General features: G+C 46.2%; 1 protein-coding gene across 1 annotated transcript in view; it reads right to left on the reverse strand.

The window, feature by feature from the left end:
* Window positions 1-6,340: 6,340 nt before the first annotated feature.
* MAST1 (microtubule associated serine/threonine kinase 1) overlaps window positions 6,341-19,262 on the reverse strand; it is a 90,108-nt gene continuing 77,186 nt past the window's right edge. The window contains exons 20-26 of the mRNA XM_060763624.2: window positions 18,212-18,480; window positions 14,844-15,047; window positions 13,245-13,474; window positions 11,049-11,171; window positions 10,810-10,946; window positions 10,509-10,696; window positions 6,341-9,064 (exon numbers count right to left, since the gene is read on the reverse strand). Coding sequence (XP_060619607.2) covers window positions 7,959-9,064; window positions 10,509-10,696; window positions 10,810-10,946; window positions 11,049-11,171; window positions 13,245-13,474; window positions 14,844-15,047; window positions 18,212-18,480 — 2,257 coding nt within the window. The 3' untranslated portion in view covers window positions 6,341-7,958. The remainder of the gene's footprint in view (window positions 9,065-10,508; window positions 10,697-10,809; window positions 10,947-11,048; window positions 11,172-13,244; window positions 13,475-14,843; window positions 15,048-18,211; window positions 18,481-19,262) is intronic.

Below are 19,262 nucleotides of genomic sequence, written 5' to 3' on the forward strand. Positions count from 1 at the left end.
CTCTTGGGAGCAGTTTGGAAAAGCTACTCTTAAGGAGGCTTTGGTGAAATCATTTACTCAAGGTTTATTTTGATCTCTCATTTGCTGTAAGATGACGATGCCTTATTTTGTGTTTCTAACAAAGACTATGCAAGTTTGTTGTACTGCTTGATTTTTGTATGCAACATTGCCAGTTTATGTTTTCATCTCTGTTGAGTAAAGATTTTTCTGTTCATTTTTACTTTGGTCTGAGAGTCTTTTGCATTTGCACTTTGGGCGCTGGGACGATGGGCAAAATACGTTGCTGCGTAACACACCCCACCTCCCCCATGTGTTATCCCCCAAAACCTCCAGCCAACAGGGGCATTGAGAAAGGCTGTCCCTATGACTTTTGAACACTGTGCATGATCAAGAGTCTGGAGAACAAGCCCTATGAGGAGCGGCTTAAGGAGCTGGGCATGTTTAGCCTGATGACGAGAAGGCTGAGAGGAGATATAATAGCCATGTATAAATATGTGAGAGGAAGCCACAGGGAGGAGGGAGCAAGCTTGTTTTCTGCTTCCTTGGAGACTAGGACGCGGAACAATGGCTTCAAACTACAAGAGAGGAGATTCCATCTGAACATGAGGAAGAACTTCTTGACTGTGAGAGCCGTTCAGCAGTGGAACTCTCTGCCCTGGAATGTGGTGGAGGCTCCTTCTTTGGAGGCTTTTAAACAGATGGCCATCTGTCAGGGGTGATTTGAATGCAACATTCCTGCTTCTTGGCAGGGGGTTGGACTGGATGGCCTACGATGTCTCTTCCAACTCTTTGATTCTATGATTAGCAGTCAAGAATAATAGTGTTCTTCCCCTTAGACTCCAAATTCATCAAACCCCACACAATGGAGGAAAGTTTTGAGAGTGCCTTGGACAGCGAGAAGATCCAACCAGTCTATCCTTCAGGAAATAAAGCCCAACTGCTCATTGGAGGGAAGGATAGTAGAGGCAAAGATGAAGTACTTTGGCCACATCATGAGGAGACAGCAAAGCCTAGAGAAGACAATTATGCTGGGGAAAGTGGAAGGCAAAAGAAAGAGGGGCTGACCAAGGGCAAAATGGATGGATGGATGGCATCCTTGAAGTGACTGGCTTGACCTTGAAGGAGCTGGAGGTGGTGACAGCCGACAGGGAGCTCTGGCGTGAGCTGGTCCATGAGGTCACGAAGAGTCGGAAATGACTGAACAAATGAACAACAACAACACACACTGGAGTGCCATATCGAGTCCTGCTCCACGTAATGGTTGGAGGCAAATCAAGAGGTCGGATCGGGGCAGACATTAGCATAGGGAAATGCCGTTTGACACAGCAAGGTACGGCAGTGTTCTGAATGAGCAGGGATTGAAAAATATATATATTCTCATTAGATCCTAAAACAGCAGGAAGAAGGATTAGGGTCAAGTCGACGGAAGCTACAAACCTGATCAAATGAAGCTCAGATTCCGAGGCCTAATGACGTCTACAGTTCGAGCTTTAGACTGATCATGCCTGAAAACCGGGACTTGTTTTGTTGCTTTGTGAGTCAGTCAATGTCAGCGTCTGCAACCCATAGAAAGCAAACTGGCAGTGAGTAGAGCCTCGGCTGCTGCGGAGGTGACTCTGCCCTGGTTTCCTTGTCCTGGCACAGCAAGCCGTGTGAGCCACATCTCACGTGCACAATGGTGGCCTTGTGTGTAATACTAACCTCCTGGCACAATGCCCCAGCTGTTATATAACCAACGGGCAGTAGGCTGCTGGATGCGAGCCAGGCTCGTACAGAAGGGAGGAGGTCTGAAGGCGGAAGAGAGGAAATTGTTATAGAGCCATGTGACATGGGCAGCACATGGGCAAAGAGGAGGAAGATGCTCAAGCTCCCAAAGCCTGTGGTTATGTCATAGCTGAGGCAATTGTTTTTATTGTGTCAGGAGCCACACCTCAACCTGGGGCGATGATACCCCTCTCCAAACCCAGTCTCTTCTATGATCTTGCTTACCTCTCTGGGCTTTGGGTGAAAAGAGGGCGACTCCTTCACCCTCAATTAGTTCATTTCAAACAAACCCCCACCCGATTGCAATCAGAAAAGTCGGACGCCAGATCTGCTGTACAGGTTGTTTTATTAACATGACAACGTGTCTGCCTTAATAAGCCCAGAGACAGATTTGATGGCCCAGAAGACAACTCTTCAGATTATGTGGCTGCCCGCTTCCTTTATGCTTGTGGTGGGAAGTGGGTCACGTAACTTCATTGAAACCAACATGAGGTGCTTCACCAAGCACTCGCAGAACACTTGAGCCATGTTCTCCTCTGCAAGGTATGCAGACTAGGATGAGAGCTTGTTGTGAGTGGGAGTTTCCTCCGGCTTTCCAAGTGATTTCCTCCATTGTAACTATGGGGTTGCCAGCTCCAAATTGGGGGATGACAGGAATGTTGCAGGACGTCCTCCCAAATCATGTCTGCCCATCTGCCCCACCACAGTTCAAGAATTATGGTCTTCACAAACACAAACAGTCAGGCCATTGAATCCATAGATTCTGTAGCTACAGATTTAACCATTCACGGCTTGAAAATATCCCACCCCACCCCACCCCCCAAAATCCAAACATCAGAGCTTGATTTGATATAAGGGACACCATTTTACTACACCATTGTATATAATGGGACTTGAGCATACACAAGATTTTGGTACTCACGGGGACCTGGAACCAAACCTCAATGGACAGGCCCGTAGCCAGGATTTTGTTTCGGGGGGAGCTGAATTTGATTCGGGGAGGGGGGGCTGAGTCTGAGCGAAAGAGGGTCTACCTTAGCAAACATTTTGTATCGTTATCCCAATACCCCCATGCATATGGGATATATTGAGCATGGTGATCAGATCATGATATGAATAAACCTAACAGTTTAAATAATGTACCAGTAAGGCCTTCTTGCAGACCACCATGAGAATTTGGGGGGGGGGGGCTCAAGCCCCACAAGCCCCCCACCCCACCCCGGCTACATGCCTGTCAATGGATACCAAGGGCCCACTTTATTTGCTGCTTTTGAAATCACATCTACAGCAGACATAACACTTAACCATTGAACCAGATCTCATAGGCTTGTAGAGGGAAAACACATACGGAGTGAACCAGGGCAGCTCATGTGGCTTGAACCCTAACAAGCTGAACCCAGCATGCTTACTCTACACTTGCAGGTGCTTCATGGCTCATTTTTGCATTCAAGTAGGCAGGAAAAGAAGACGGCTCAAGCCCCTGAACACAGATCGGCCTGTGTGGAGCCATCCCCACTACCTCCCTTTAGACTGTCTTTGGATGATCTTATGGGTTGAGTTGGGTTTTGTATGTGGTTTTTAGCCTAGATTTTAAAATTTGTTGAAGTTTGAAGCATATAATCCCTTGGGTTTGACATGAATGTGTGGGACTGGCTCCCCCTGTTATGATCTGGTTTTTTTTCCTTTTTTTTTACTTGAGAAACTGCAAGTCGCTTCTGGTGTGAGAGAATTGGCCGTCTGCAAGGACGTTGCCCAGGGGACACCTGGATGATTTGATGTTTTTATCATCCTTGTGGGAGGCTTCTCTCATGTCCCCACATGAGGAGCTGGAGCTGATAGAGGGAGCTCATCTGCCTCTCCCCGGATTCGAACCTACGACCCGTCGATCTTCAGTCCTGCCGGTGCAGGGGTTTAACCCACTGCACCACCGGGGGCTCCATTTATGACCTGGTCATTGCCCATAATAAAGTTTACTAACTTTCTAGATCAGCCTGTGCATTGTGAGATCTCAAAGTTAAGACAGTCTCATCTGACAACAGTGGGCATATCAATGGTACTCCCCTTGGATGTTATCATTTTCCAGCCGCAGATCAGCTCTCTTCAGGAAAACAAGCACATCTTACCACAACTAAGGGTGGGTTAACAGGGGGTTTTGTTGCAGGATAAGAGGAATAAAAGGTGGAAGAGAAGGAGAGGGAGAAGAAACTTTGCCTATCTGGTAATGATTGCATAGAGAGCCCCTCTCCCTTCAGAGGCAACTGGGCTGGGAGTGGGAAAGGAGACAGACTGGTGCCTGGGCCAAGCAGAAGCTGTATTAGTGTTGTGATATTGCCATCAAGACCACGTTTGCTTTACACTTAATGGATATGATACGATTTTGCCATTTGCAGCAGGGCTGTTAGGCCTCTGCATTCAATCTAAAATTTCAGAGATGTTCTATTCTCTCTCAGGTTCTCCAGGCCAAAGAGTAAAAATTCATGGTGAAAGAGCAGAAACAAGGCGGTGGGATTTTTCTCAACAGTACCTCTAATGCACACAATCCTTCCCGTGTTTGTTAGAATTAGACAAGGGCTGTAAAGAAGCGGACAAAGCTCTGCTTTCCCCGTTTGCTAGGCTACTCCGTATCTGGGGATCCCACCCTTTGGAAACCTAACAAACCCAGCATAGTGGACCACACTACCGAACAACAGTAGACCTGCTCTAAGATCGTGGTTACATCAGTGATCCTGGTAATTTACAGCAACATCATGCAGGATGACATCATTGCCAGCAAACACAAATGACACAATAGCAAGACTTGGCAACACAGCAATCATTGGAAGGGAACGGCCACCTCTGCTAACTCAATCAGTGTGACAATGCTGCTAGCCATATTAAACCTGCTACACACATATCGTTATTGCACGCTCTTGGGAGTATAGTTTCACTTTCCTCCTAGTGTGTGCTCTAGCCTTCAAGAGCCAAGTTTGCCACAGCAGTTCTACACAATAAGGGTCATGCACACACCAAGCAGCTAAGATACGAGGATTGAATGAAAAGTAATGCCTCCACCTTCGTAACTCCTCAAAAGATAGCAGTACTGGTATGCGGCAGGTACTGGCTTGTTCAGTAGACTCTCCTCTACAGTTCCATTTTGGCGGGAAGCCTTAGCATTGAATGGTTGTGCTGTTAAAGTGCAAAGTATGGAACCCTGCACAGGCAGTCAGTCAACGCAACTTAAGCAATGTGCAGTCATTGAATTCTTGACAGTAGGTGGTCAGGCCCATAGCCAGGATTTCGATTCGGGGGGGGGGGGGGGCTGAGTTTGTTTCGGGGGGGGGGGCTGAGTCTGAGCAAAAGAGGGTCTACCCTAGCAAACCTTTTGTATCGTTACCCCAATACCCCCATGCATATGGGATATATTGAGTATGGTGATCAGATCATGATATGAATAAACATAACAGTTTAAATAATGCACCAGTAAGGCCTTTTCGTGAACCACCATGACAATTTCGGGGGGGGGGGGGCTGAAGCCCCTCAAGCCCTCCCTCCCCTGGCTACATGCCTGGGTCGTGTCATCAGAATCTGTTTATGGTGATTGTGTTCATGTGAGTACTGTGCTTCGTTGGGTGAGTAAGTTTAAAGACATTGAGGTGGGAGCATCTGATTTGTGTGATAAACATGGAGTTGGCCATCCTGTGACAGCAACCACCGATTTTCACAAGCAAAAGGTTGACAAATTGATTCAGGACGATCGTCATATCACTCAGAGATAAAATTCAAACAAGTTAAGGAGCACATTCTAAGGATTATTTCTGCATTTGATTTTTTAAAATATTCCCACCCAAACCCAAGTAAGGTGGAGGCATTACTTTTCATTCAACCCTTGTAGTTCATCTGGTGTGGCAGCTCCCTGGCTTTCTCCTATTCATGGCTGTTCTACTCGAGTTTCTTCCAGGAGACCACTGAGTGCCTCAGGTAAGCTCCTTCAAGCTTTCCATATAACAAAGGGAAAAGATATATTCCCTGGAAAATGGCTTTCTCCTCTAAAATGGGGTTGCAATGCACTTCAAGATGTGCTCCACCATGAGTTCAGGCTGCAGTACTGCACACCTTCAGTAAACATCATTGAAGTTTTCCATCAATATCCAAAATGGGTTGTTGTAGGTTTTTTTGGGCTGTATGGCCATGGTCTAGAGGCATTCTCTCCTGACATTTCGCCTGCATCTATGGCAAGCATCCTCAGAGGAGGTGAGGATGCTTGCCATAGATGCAGGCGAAACGTCAGGAGAGAATGCCTCTAGACCATGGCCATACAGCCCGAAAAAACCTACAACAACCCAGTGATTCCGGCCATGAAAGCCTTCGACAATACAATATCCAAAATCACATTGTAAGGATAGCCTGTTCACAAAGGCTGCATTTGCATAAAAGTTCGCCTGGCAGTCATCAGAATGCAAAAACCCCCCTCTGCCATGATAAACACTTCCACTCTCCTACCAGGTCAAAGTACTAACCTAAAAGACCTCTTCCTGGAAGCATCTCCAGGGTCTGAGGTGGAGAGGAGCTTTGCTCATTTTTTGCTTCCTTTTACCTGTTGTTTTTTTTTTTGTCGTGTCAGGAGCGATTTGAGAAACTGCAAGTCGCTTCTGGTATGAGACAATTGGCCGTCTGCAAGGACATTGCCCAGGGGGCGCCCAGATGATTTTTGATGTTTTTATCATCCTTGTGGGAGGATTCTCTCATGTCCCTGCATGAGGAGCTGGAGCTGATAGAGGAAGCTCATCTGCCTCTCCCCAGATTTGAACCTGCGACCTGTCGGTCTTCAGTCCTGCCGGCACAGGGGTTTAACCCACTGCGCCACTGGGGCTCCTACCTGGGGGGTGTATGGCAATAATCAAACCCACCTGCATGCAAAGGATGGACAAGCATCAACCCAAAACGTTTCTGTGCCTAAAGTGGAAAACCCACATGGCATCATCCCTTCACTACTTGACACAGCATGCACTGCCTTGGGGAGACTTCCAGTGCAAACCCCACGGCAACTGAGCTTGCCCCTGATAGGTATTCCTTGGGCCAGATCCCACTTTTCACCCATCTTTCATCTCGTGCCACATCGATTTTCTTGATTTGTTGGTTAAGGCAGCCTCTGGTAGAATTTTTCCCCCTTTGAGCATGAACACAGCCTGGCTCTAGTTTAGTCTGAGAAAGGGTTACAATCCCAGGAAATGAATCATGAACAATTTCCTTTGCTAGAAAGTCATACCCATCATTGAAATTGCTCGCTTGAGGGGATATAATCAGAAAAGTAAAATAAGGAATTGAAGAATTCTGAATATTTTCCAATCACTAAACACAAAGAGGGGGGAAATGAGCTTGCCTGCCACATGTGATGTAAGCATGGCAGGGTGGAGCCCAGTTTTGCTTGTGAAGGGTGGCGCTTGTTTGTTTGCAGCTGCCATGACACCAGCCGGGCAATGCCACAAGAGTTTGCCTGTCACCTCCCTGGACTGCCACATCCTGATCCCAACGGATCAATGACAAATTTGCATGAAGAGCTGAGCATCCCTTTTGCATGCAAAAACCTTACATGCAACAATCCAGATGCAACAAGGATCACAACTGGGGTTTGTTTGTTTGTTTGTTTTGCACTTTGTGATTTCAGCAAAATCTTCTGCATTCAAAGTTAACTTGGTTTATGCATTTCACTTCTATTAACTTTTTTCCCCTAAATATCCATTCCCCCTCCCTTTTAAAAAAAATCCAACACACTTCAAGGAGGAACCTGAAGTGCTGGGAATCGATTTTGGGGTGGGTGTGATCACAGTTTTAACCTTTTCATGTATAGAGTAGTCTTGCTCATATATATATGTATATGTATATATATATTTATATAAATAATATAATATAATATATATAGTGAGAATTATGTATAGATACTTTACATGGCCTAACCCACCGGACATGCCCTTTGTAGGTGTGGGAAGGGAAGATGGCCAGGGCAGCAGGGAAAGTGTTGTCGCCTCTGCCCTTCGTATTTACAGAGGGCTTGAAGGGCCAGCCCGCTCCAGCTTCAGTGGGGTAGGAACTTGGGAGCCTACCTACACCGCTGCAGCTGCCACTGCCACAACCACCACTGAGATTGGAAGGCAAAGATGAGGGTGGTGGTCTAGGACAGTAGTCCTGGTGGTCAGTACAGTGAGAAAGGCAAACCTTCAGTGTGCCGCCCCCTTTTTTTCCAGTGTAGGGGGGGAAGGCCGAGGTGTGTCTCCTGCACACTTGCTCCCTGACCCCAATACAGGCACCTCTTCTTTTCCCCGTTTCGCCTTGGCATCCGCTGAGCTTCGCTTCAGTCCATTCTTGGTCCCTTCTGGGCACAGGCAACTGGGGGTCTTGGCGCAGGTTCCCAGGGTGGTATGCTCTTCCACCACCTCCAGAATCCACTTCTCCTTGGGTGAGCCAGCCTTGTCCTGGGAGTGCTCTATAGCCAGTTTCCTTGGGGGGCTGGGTTCCTGGCTTTGCTTGGGCTCCAGAACAATAGGAACGGGTCCCCGTGGGGCCACCTCTGCCTCCCCACTGCCCTTCCGCCCTTGTTCGTGCTCTTGGACAGGGCTCAGGGCCTTTGCCAGGGTTCGGTTTGCTCCTGAAAATGCCTCCTCTGTCTGCACCGCTTGGCTCCGTCGGCAGTCCCCAGCCAGACCTTCTGGTCCCCTTGTCTTGGTGCTGGTCTCAGTGGAAACTGCCTCTCCGTCTCCTACCCCAAAACTAAGTGGGGATTCCTGCCGGCCCAGGCGTCGGGTGGCCAGTGGCTTAGGAGTCCCTGATTCATTGGGGCTCTCACCATCTGACTCGGCCAGGCTGTGGAGACCTGGCTCGCCATAGAAGTCTTTGCGATATTCAGAATGCACCACCTCTAGGCTGTGCTTCCTCACCACCACCTTCTTCTCGGAGCTGAGTGGGGAGCCAAGCTTCTCAGCTGACTGCACTCGCTTCAGGAGCGGGGAGCGAGGGGGCTCAGCACTCTTGGGTCGGGGCCGGACCACAGGCGGCGAAGAGTGGAGCTTAGCCGGGAAGCTCTGCGTGGTATTGGAGCTGCCCACAGTGTGGCCGGGCAACGGCGGTGGCGAAGACTGAGTGGGGGAAGGCGTGTGTGCCAGGGGCGAGAGTGGGATATTTCCGGCTGACTTGCAGCGGGCAGAGCGATACTGGCGGTGTAGTTTGGGAGACAGGCCGTGAAGTGTACTTGGCCGCATGTGATGGGATGAAGTGGCTGGCGAATTGGGTGTGCTGGAGGCTGGGGAACTGCTTTGCGAAGAGGCACCTGGATGGGGACAAAAGGAATAAAGACAGCTTGAGATATGCCCAAACCAAATCTTTCTGTTTCCTGGAGGCCCAGGGAGTGGCTTCACTGGTTAGAGTGGGACACAGGTCTGCATCTTTCCTAGAGATCCACGGTGGCTGTTCATACTGAGGACAGGATGCTAATGCACTTATCTATGTCAGCCTTAACCTCAAAAAAGGTTGACTTTGCTGACAACCTATTTCTATTGCTTGCCTCCTGGGAGTCAGCTGCATTAACATCATTATTGACCAAAAGGTCATGAGTTCAAAGCCAGCCTAGGTTAGAGTGAGTTTCCAACCATTGTGTAGCTTGCTGTTGACCTTTGCAACCCGAAATACAGTTGCATCTGTCAAGTAGGAAATTTAGGTACCGCTTATGCAGGGAGGCTAATTTAACTAATTTATGGCGCCATAAAAATCTCCAGCAACCATGCAAAAAGAATGAGGAAGTACTCCATCCTTGTCTCTAATGGACGGTGAAGTGACAGCTCCCCTGGTGGCCAGAATATCCTCATGAAACCTGGAATGTTAAATAGCCTCTGTGTGCCTGTCTATATATTTTGTAGGTTCTTGTGGGTTTTTTCGGGCTAAATGGCCATGTTCTAGAGGCATTTTTCCTGACGTTTCGCCTGCATCTATGGCAAGCATCCTCAGAGGTAGTGAGGTCTGTTGGAAATAGGAAAATGGGTTTATATATCTGTGGAATGACTGGGGTGGGGCAATATTTTGTGTTTCTATGGCATTGAATATGTACATTGTAATCTGCCCTGAGTCCCCTGTGGGGTGAGAAGGGCGGATTATAAATATTGTAAATAAATAAATAATTGGGAAGAGGCCTGAGCACTAGAGACAGATACCCATCTATTTTGTAGATTTTCCCTAGAATAATGTTTAGGTGATGCTGATCAAAATAAACTGATGAGTTGATGCTACACTTTAAGTCTGGTTATTCTCATTAGGCTCTCAAATCAAACCAACAGAAATGCACCACCCATTCCCCACAACCCTCCACTAAGCTGCGGAATTGCCTAGGCTTTGTAAAAGAGTTCTTTCCATGTGGAGGAAGCCCTCAGTGCTGATCCTATGATCCTACTAAATAGGCCTGCAGGAAATCACCACAATCAGTGTGCAGATTTCAGTGATTTAGGAAAGCCTTTATATGGGTCCCCCACCACAACCACTGTCTCCATCCAACCATTGCTCTCCTTCCATGAGGGTTCTCATCAAGCAGTACTGAAGAACAGTCAGGACTTTGTGGTGTTGTCCCCCTCCCTGTCCAAGGAAGCCAAACTTGGTGAGAATTGAAGACTTGTTCCCTGTCCAATCCAAGATAAGTCAGCCCAACTTTCCATGAGGACTGACTGCTTATGGGCACATGTCCCTGCCACAGCCACCCTGCCCACCACTACCTTCAGGTCTGCTACCTAGGTAGGCAGAGTCTGGTGTGGAGCGCAGGCTCTGGGTGGGTGAGCGGGCACTCAAACCATGAGTGGGTGAGCCAGGCAAGCTGTCGCTGGAGGAGAGCGAGCGGTTCAGAGATGACAAGCTGCGGCTGGTGTGCAGTAGGTTTGACTGCTTGGTGATCTTGCGAAAGAGGGAGCTTCGCTTCTTACTGCCAAGTAAGGATGAAAGAAGGTTACCAAAAGAGGATCCAACAGCATTCAACAAACTATGTTTCTAATTTATGCACTTCGTCTCTCCAGTTCCCCTCCCCGTATATCTCACCTCTCCTGGCCATCTTTGGTGGTGCTCCGTTTGTTCCTCCGGGCCATCTTGGACTTGTAGCTGCTCTTACGAGCTGGCCCAATCCGGATGGAGGTGTTTTCAAAGGGTGTAGTAGTCACCATCACTTTGTTTCCACTCTAGGAGAGAGAGAGGGATGCTAGTTGTAGGACAACAGGGACAGAATTTTGCCTCAGCCCCATAAGAGACTCTTCTTGTTTTCTGTCCCACTTCCTGTTTACCTTCAGGATGAGCTCCACAACCTCAGTGTGCACAAGCCCGTGCACTGGCTCTCCGTTGACATGAGTGATGAGGTCTCCAGCACATAAACCTGCCTCATGAGCTGGTCCGCCTTCCTCCACATGCTGCCATGAAAGAAAGAACGAAAGAATGCAGAAGAAAAAAAGATTAAGAGAGGGAGAAAAGATCTCCGGACTACCTCATTTAGTTATAGGACTCCAAGTCCCTGCCTCCATAGGTTCCTAGAGTGCTGCAGCAAATGAAGAAACTATTATTTATTTTTTTAGTTATTTATGACATTTATATGCCACCCTGAAGGGGATTCAGAGCGGCTTACAAATAATAATAATAATAATCATCATCATCATCATCATCATCATCTTTATTTATACCCCGCCACCATCTCCCCAATGGGGACTCGGGGCGGCTTACATGAGGTCAAGCCTCATTATTACAGCAAGATAAAACCAAAACATAAGCAACAAGCAACAGCATTAAAATTACATTAAAAAAACACATATGAATGCAGTAACAAAATAACATTACAATAAACACAATCACAGTGACAGTGGGTGGGTAATATGTAAATGCAATATATTATATTGTTACCATAGCACAATATTGGTATTATATATTGCTATATTGTACTATACCATTATACTGTTTTGTAATATTATTAGTAATATTACATGTAATCTATATAAATAAAAATATAATGTTTATTTGTGGGATTAACATAACTCCAAAACCACTGGACGGATTGACACCAAATTTGGACACAATACACCTATCAGGCCAATGAGTGACCACCACCCATAAAAACACTGAAAAACACAGTGGAAGGGACTTAAAAAGCCAACAAAACAAAAAGACACTACAGCTCATGCACAAAAAGGACTCCTCCTGGCAAACAAAACACACAATAGCATAGCCACACTCTCTTCTGGACTACAGCTCCCAGCATCCCCTAGACCAGGCCCTTTAGGAGAGGAGGATGATCCAAATGCACTGCTTCCAAGATGCAAGCTTTCTTCTCCTTGGATTTCTTTGAGAGCATCCCAATTTCCTATTCCTGGACTGCAACTCCCAGCAATCCTCCAGATAGATTATTATTATCATTCTGCGTTGGCCAGGCTTGATAATACACAGAATGAGTCCCATCATTTGATAGATAGAGATAGATAGGTAGGTAGATCAGGATGACTGCTGGGAGTTGCAGTCCAAGAATAATAGAAGAAAGTGGAGAAAGAGGAAGGGAAAGAAAAGGGGAGGGGGGAGGAAGGGAAGAAGAAGAGAAGGAAAGAAGGAGAGAGAGAGAGAGAGAGAGAGAGAGAGAGAAAGAAAGTAAGAAAGAAAGTGAAGGAAGGAAGGAAAGAGGGAGGGAAGGAAGGAGAGAAAGAAAGAAGAGAAAGAGGGAGGGAAGGTGGGCCACGGCAATGCATGGCGGGTACAGCTAGTATAAAATATATAATTATAATATCATATTATTATTATTATTATTATTAGTAGTAGTAGTATATTGTATTACATTAGTATTATATATATTATTTCAAACGATAGGACTAGTTCTGTGTATTACCAACCCTGTCCAACACAGAATGATAATAACAATAATAATAATTATTAGTATTATATTGTATTACATTAGTATTATATGTATTACATTACAAACGATGGACTCATTCTGTGTATTACCAAGCCTGGCCAACAGAGAATGATAATAATATATAATTTTTTGTCATGTCAGGAGTAACTCCTGGTGTGAGAGAATTGGCCATCTGCAAGGACGTTGCCAGGGGACGCCTGGATGATTTGATGTTTTTATCATCCTTGTGGGAGGCTTCTCTCATGTTCCCGCATGACGAGCTGGAGCTGATAGAGGGAGCTCATCCGCCTCTCCCTGGATTCGAACTTGCGACCTGTCGGTCTTCAGTCCTGCCGGCACAGGGGTTTAACCCACTGCGCCACCGGGGGCTCCATAATAATAATAATAATAATAATAATAATAATAATAATAATAATTTATTTTTACCCTGCCACCATCTCCCCAAAGGGACTCGGGGCGGCTTACATGAGGCCAAGCCCGTCAAATACAAATACAACAATACATCCACAAACAAGCAAGCAAATAAAACAATATAAATAATACGATTGAACATATAAGCAATAACGATCTACTACCAAACAACTATGCTTACCCAGACAATATGGTGCACGCTATAGACATCACTGTCACCCATGTACACCCGGATAGCACGCAGCGTGAAGCCATACTTCTTCCCTGAACGCTGGATAGTAATGGGCGAGCGGAGGATTGTTACAGCTGGGGAATAGTCCCGTGATGGCGAAGAATCCCGAGATGAAGGATTGGATGACAGGGAACGGGGAGACATTGGGCTGGCCAGCGGGGAGCTACTGTGCTGTTCCACTGCAAGGAGAGAGAGGGGGAAAGGAAGAGATAAAATGTACGGGTAAGTGAGAAGTCCTCCAGAGTTTCATGGGGCAAGCACATCTCAGCATCTTCTGCCTCTCAGAAAAGTCCTGGCCCTCACCCTCCTTCCTCATCCTCTTGCTATGATTGCTTTCTGCAGCCGGCCTTGCTGAGGCTTCAGGATACTTTCAATCATTTCTCAGCAAAGGAATACAACAGAATCTGGAACATTTGGGTGCAGGGAGCTATTTTAGTGTAAATATGAGGATTATGGATTTGGAACCACTACCCTGGGACAGAGAGAGATATAATGATATATTACTACTACTATATTACTACTATATTACTACTATATTACTACTAATACTACTAATACTACTACTACTAATAATAATAATAGTTTTATTTCTTACCTACCAGCAAATAAATCTCAGGGGCATTTTTCTGGCTGGACAGGGAAAATACTTCCCAGCAGTGGTGTCCTGAACCTTTTCTGTCCCTATTTTCTTTAGCACATGTGATTGAGTGAAACTACAAGGGCTGTACAATGCCACACTGACAAGCCCACAGAACGTTATCAGTGGCTCAAAATCCAATTCCAGAGAAGCTCAGATTGTATTTAAAATGAAAACAATGCATCTGTTCCTCATGGCTTAAAATTCTCTGAAATTTCAGATGGACGACTGAATGAAATTCCCCGTAGAGGGAGGGGTTTCTGACCCCCGAGAAGCTTTACTTGCCTCTCCTCCCATAAGCCACAGAAAGAGCACAAGCTACGCAAAAAATATAGAAACTAGAAATCATGCAACGAACAAAATACCATGCAAATTGGTTCCATTTGCATAAATGGCAGGTTGCAGAATCCCACTTTGTTTTTGATTGCAGAATACACACAGCCCAGCAACTAAGTGAAGGGAGAGGGATTGCATGCAGGGCAGCAAAGCATAGATCTCTTGTGTAGGGTGGGGGTCAGGCTGGGGGCTGTGCTGGGGGGAAAAAGCTAATGGCAATGAGGTATTTTTATTCCTATTGGAATGTGGACAAATAGCTGAGAGGCTGAGCGAGCTTGATCAGACAACAGCCCACAGATACAGGTCGACCCAATAGAAAAGGGCAACTGGAACGTGAAGATGAAAAGGGGTAACAGGAGGGTTCAGGGTGGTGCCAGCAGGGCAGACTGTGTATGAGTAGAGTGCTCCCAGTCCCAAGGGTCAAGGGTGGCGGCTTGAGAGTGTGCCTGTGGGGATCGGCTCAGGCGGGACGGCATTCCTGTGGGTTGGTGCTGAGCTTGCAGGTATGGGGTTGGCATGTCCAGGATGGGGGTGGGGTGGGTGCAGGGGTGGGGGCAAGAGGAGGAGGGCCGTACCTGTGGGGATAATGACGGACAGCGCAGTAGCTGAGGCAGATTTGATGACCTTGCCCCCTGTGCGGGAGCTGCGCTTCTCAGCCGTGGAGTCCCCTGAGAGCTGTTGGTGCCGAGCCCGACGTAGCACCAAGTCATTGGTAGCTTTGGGGGCTGATGGGTCAAGCTCCTTTAGGGGCTGTAGCTCACCCGCTTTTGATTTATCGCCTAGTGGGGAGTGGAGAGAGAGGGAGGATGACTCACGCCCCACGTCACAGGACCACGCTCAGGGGGAGGGCCCGCTCCTGGGCTGTGGGGCCAGAGGGACACCACCACAGGGGCAGGGAGGGGATGCCCACCACCACCTCCACCACCACAACCCATGGGACATCATCAGACACACTGCCCATGGGATTCCCTTCTATTCTCCCCATCACTGGAGGCAATTCTGTCCATCCATACCATGTCATTCCAGAGGTGGAAAATGGACTTGTACAAGTATGGACACGGGTGGGTGGGAACATCAAATAAAACGTTCCAGTGAAATTTAATGTCCTAGGCTCAGGAACCACTTCATGAGGAAAGGAATGAGGAAATCACACAAAGCCCTCATTAAAACACCAAGAGCTCTTTAATGCACAGGACATTGCTATTGCCATACTACAAGACTGTCCTTGTTGACTTTTGCTAATTTAGTTGATGGGCAACGGGATCAGATTAAGATGCCAGAGCAAAATGTAAGCTGCTGCAGAGAGTAGCCATGTTTAGGTTGCAAAACTCTGCTGGAGTAAAGCTAAAGTTTTCCCCTGACATTAAGTCTAGGGAGGTGGTCCTCATCTCCATATCTAAGCCAAAGAGCCAACATTGTCCGTAGATGCCTCCTAGGTCGTGTGGTCGGCATGACTGCATGGAGCACTGTTACCTTCTCGCTGAGCCAGTACCTATTGATCTACTCACATTTGCATGGTTTTGAATTGCTAGGTTGGCAGAAGCTGGGCCTAACAGCAGAAGCTCGCCCTGCTTCCCGGATTCCAACCGCCAACCTTTTAGTCAGCAAGTTCAGCAGCTCAGATGTTTAGCTTGCTGTGCCACCAGGGCCCTTCCTTGATACTCTGCTGGAGTATCCAAGAAAATAGTGTTTATTGCAAACTAGCCTTACCCTGCCATGTGTTGCTGTGGCCCAGTCTGTGTATAAGTGTTTTGTGTGTATATATATGTGTGCGTATATGTGTATATGTGGTTTTGTGCATGCATTGTAATGTATTTTTTAATTTTTTGCTTTTAAAGTCTCTTCCACTGTTTTTCAGTATTTTTATGAGTGATGGTCACTCATTGGCCGGATACGTGTCTTGTGTCCAAATTTGGTGTCAATTCGTCCAGTGGCTTTTGAGTCATGTTAATCCCACAAATGAACATTACATATTTATTTATATAGATGGCAAATAATTTGGATGCCACGTAAAGGAATTCTAACTTCGACTCCACAAAGCATGTTAAAAGGGGTCTGAGTAAACAACTAAGGCCAAAAGTTGTTGGACTTAGCCACTGAGCCTACAACATATTTACTTTTCCACCTAAATCTAATCACTTTTCAAGAATTCTGTGTCAACAGCTGTGGTTTTTAGACACAACTCTTGTGATTTCAAGACTTCCAAGATGCATGTAGCCACAGCACCTCAGACAACCATAGATAACCCCCAGCACTTGGTGGACTTTCTTATATCCTCAAAATAACTGCAGCATTTACCATTTTGAAAGATCGGTCATCTTGCTTTTTGTAAATGTTGTAGTGTTTACTGCTGGAAAAGACATGGGTCAGGTTGCCCAGTTGCAACCAAGGCTCCAAGCGGCAGGCACAATGTTGGGAGGTGGGCTTGTCATATCCATGCTGCAAGCAGCTTACGTTGGAAGCTGTAGAGGTGCTTTCCAACTACTTTCCCAAGCTTTCAAGCACAATTACATCCACCAGACACACAATGATCACTACATGTTAGGCTTTGCACTACACCCCCAATAGCAATTACTACAATTTAGCGCCAAGCTTTCATAACCCTTTCATAACGCCAACCTGACATAATGTGTGGAGAAAGGAGTTTTCTTCTAATTAAAAATAAATCAAATAGCCACTGTATGTGTGTGTATACTCCTGAGGGGTATAAGCTTGTCTCCATGAAAAATCACAATAGGTAACTAGCTATTTGGTCTTTTCAAACACATTGGCAGAGATACGAACGGGGTCATCGCTACTGAGGTTGTAAATCAAGGGAAGAAACATGGGTAACAATCCATCAGGAAATGTTCTTACATAAAGATCCATTAAAATGGCCAAAAAGAGCCCAATAATAAAAAAAAATGCAGGAAGAAAGGTAAGGAGAAATACACATTTCCACAACAACAGATGTTTTCAAGGGGAATATCACTGGCATCCTCTGCAACAACTAACAACTATGTGATCTGGGTTGTTGTAGTTTTTTTCGGGCTATATGACCATGTTCTAGAGGCATTCTCTCCTGACATTTCGCCTGCATCTATGGCAAGCATCCTCAGAGGTACTGAGGTGATCATTTATTGTGATACATCACACAGTCCTAGACACTTGGGAAGTGTCCGACGTGTGATCCAATACAACAGCCAGCAGAGTGTCTGCTGTGGACTCATCTTGTGATCTTTCAAATAATTTATTTTATTTTATTGTCTTTTCAGGAGCGACCTGGGAAACTGCAAGTCGCTTCTGGAGTGAGAGAATTGGCCGTCTGCAAGGACGTTGCCCAGGGCACACCTGGATGATTTTTTGATGTTTATCATCCTTGTGGGAGGCTTCTCTTATGTCCCCGCATGAGGAGCTGGAGCTGATAGAGGGAGCTCATCCGCCTCTCCCCGGATTCGAATCTGTGACCTGTCGGTCTTCAGTCCTGCTGGCACAGGGGTTTAATCCACTGCGCCACTGGGGGCTCCATGTTTCAAATAATAATAATAATAATAATAATAATAATCTTTATTTAAACCCAACCACCATCTCCCCAAAGGGGACTCAGAGTGGCTCACATGAGGCCAAGCCCAAAAATACAATACAGTAAGATAAAATACAAAACAACAGAACAATTATATCAGAAAAAAATATAAAACTTCTGCAAAAGTCGTCAGGCATGAAATGAAACCTAGTCATTCAGTGGCGGTGGTTCGATTAGTTGGAGTACACTGTGCTCCTCTCCAATATTGCAGTCTGTCTGATCTAGAACCTATTTAGGAAGAGAGAGGACTTTTGTCTTTTGAGAACCTATTCAAGAAGTGATCCATATGTCTTCTGTGAGCCAAGTCTTCTCTCCTGAACCTACCAGTCTCAAGGGCCTTCGGTCAGCAGCCATCCTGACTCACCTTAGCCCAAGACTCACCTATGTCAGTCTCCACAGGGGCAGGGCACGCTCCAGTTTCTCCTGTTGCTCCCTCTTTGCTCTCCTTGCTTTCGGTCTGGGACGAGGGTCCCGTGGGCCCATTTTCTGTCGGAGCCTTTGCGGGCCCCTTGCCAAGGGTCTCACTCTCACTCTCCAAAGGCACAGCAAAACGGTTGGTGTCCATCAGGGCAGAAAAGCGCCGGCGTGCACCCAGTGGGGGGCTCGAATCACTCTCGGTATATGACGACTCTGAAGCAGAGAGACGCTTCCTGCAAAAGGAAAAGCAGCAAGTGGGAGAGCCTCCCAAACTTCAGAGGTCAGATCCATCACCAAAATACCAGCCAAGGCTTGCCCTGAGTACTTTTGAACTTTTATGATTCTATGGTTCTACGAAAATTCACGCAAACTCAGATTCTTTTATTAGGACTATAATCGGGACAGCAACTCCTAACAGTTAATTTATCCAAATGTAATAAGTCAACATGAATTCTAACTTTTGCGCTACCATTTATAGAATCGTAGAGTTGGAAGAGACCTCATGGGCCATCCAGGCCAACTCCCTGCCAAGAAGCATTATAAACATTTCCAGGATGCTATTGATGTTGGTATTGTAGTTGCAGAAGGGGACGAAAGAGGGCATTGTAGAAAAAAAAAATGATTTCCCTTCCAAGTCTAAAATATATGAGCTGGCATTCTGTGTCCCTGTTACAGTTTTGTAACATAGGTCCCTTCTACTCTGTCTGCCATATAATCCAGATTATCAAAGTAGATAATCCACATTATTTATTTAGTACATTTCTATACCGCCCCTCTCAGCCTTCCGGTGACTCGAGGCGGTTTACAAGGCAAGAATTCAATGCCACCAAGGACACAATTACAATATACAATATAAAAATCATTAGCAACAATAAAATCAAACATTATAATGAAACATACTTCAATCAATATTCATTAAAACAATGTCCAGTTCCGCCATATAGTTATTCCGTTATTATATCCGTTACTCTGTATTTTCAAATGTCCACTCAAAAAGCCATGTCTTAAGATTCTT

This window comes from Anolis sagrei, chromosome 2 (assembly GCF_037176765.1).
Source record: "Anolis sagrei isolate rAnoSag1 chromosome 2, rAnoSag1.mat, whole genome shotgun sequence".
NCBI classification, from domain to species: domain Eukaryota; kingdom Metazoa; phylum Chordata; class Lepidosauria; order Squamata; family Dactyloidae; genus Anolis; species Anolis sagrei.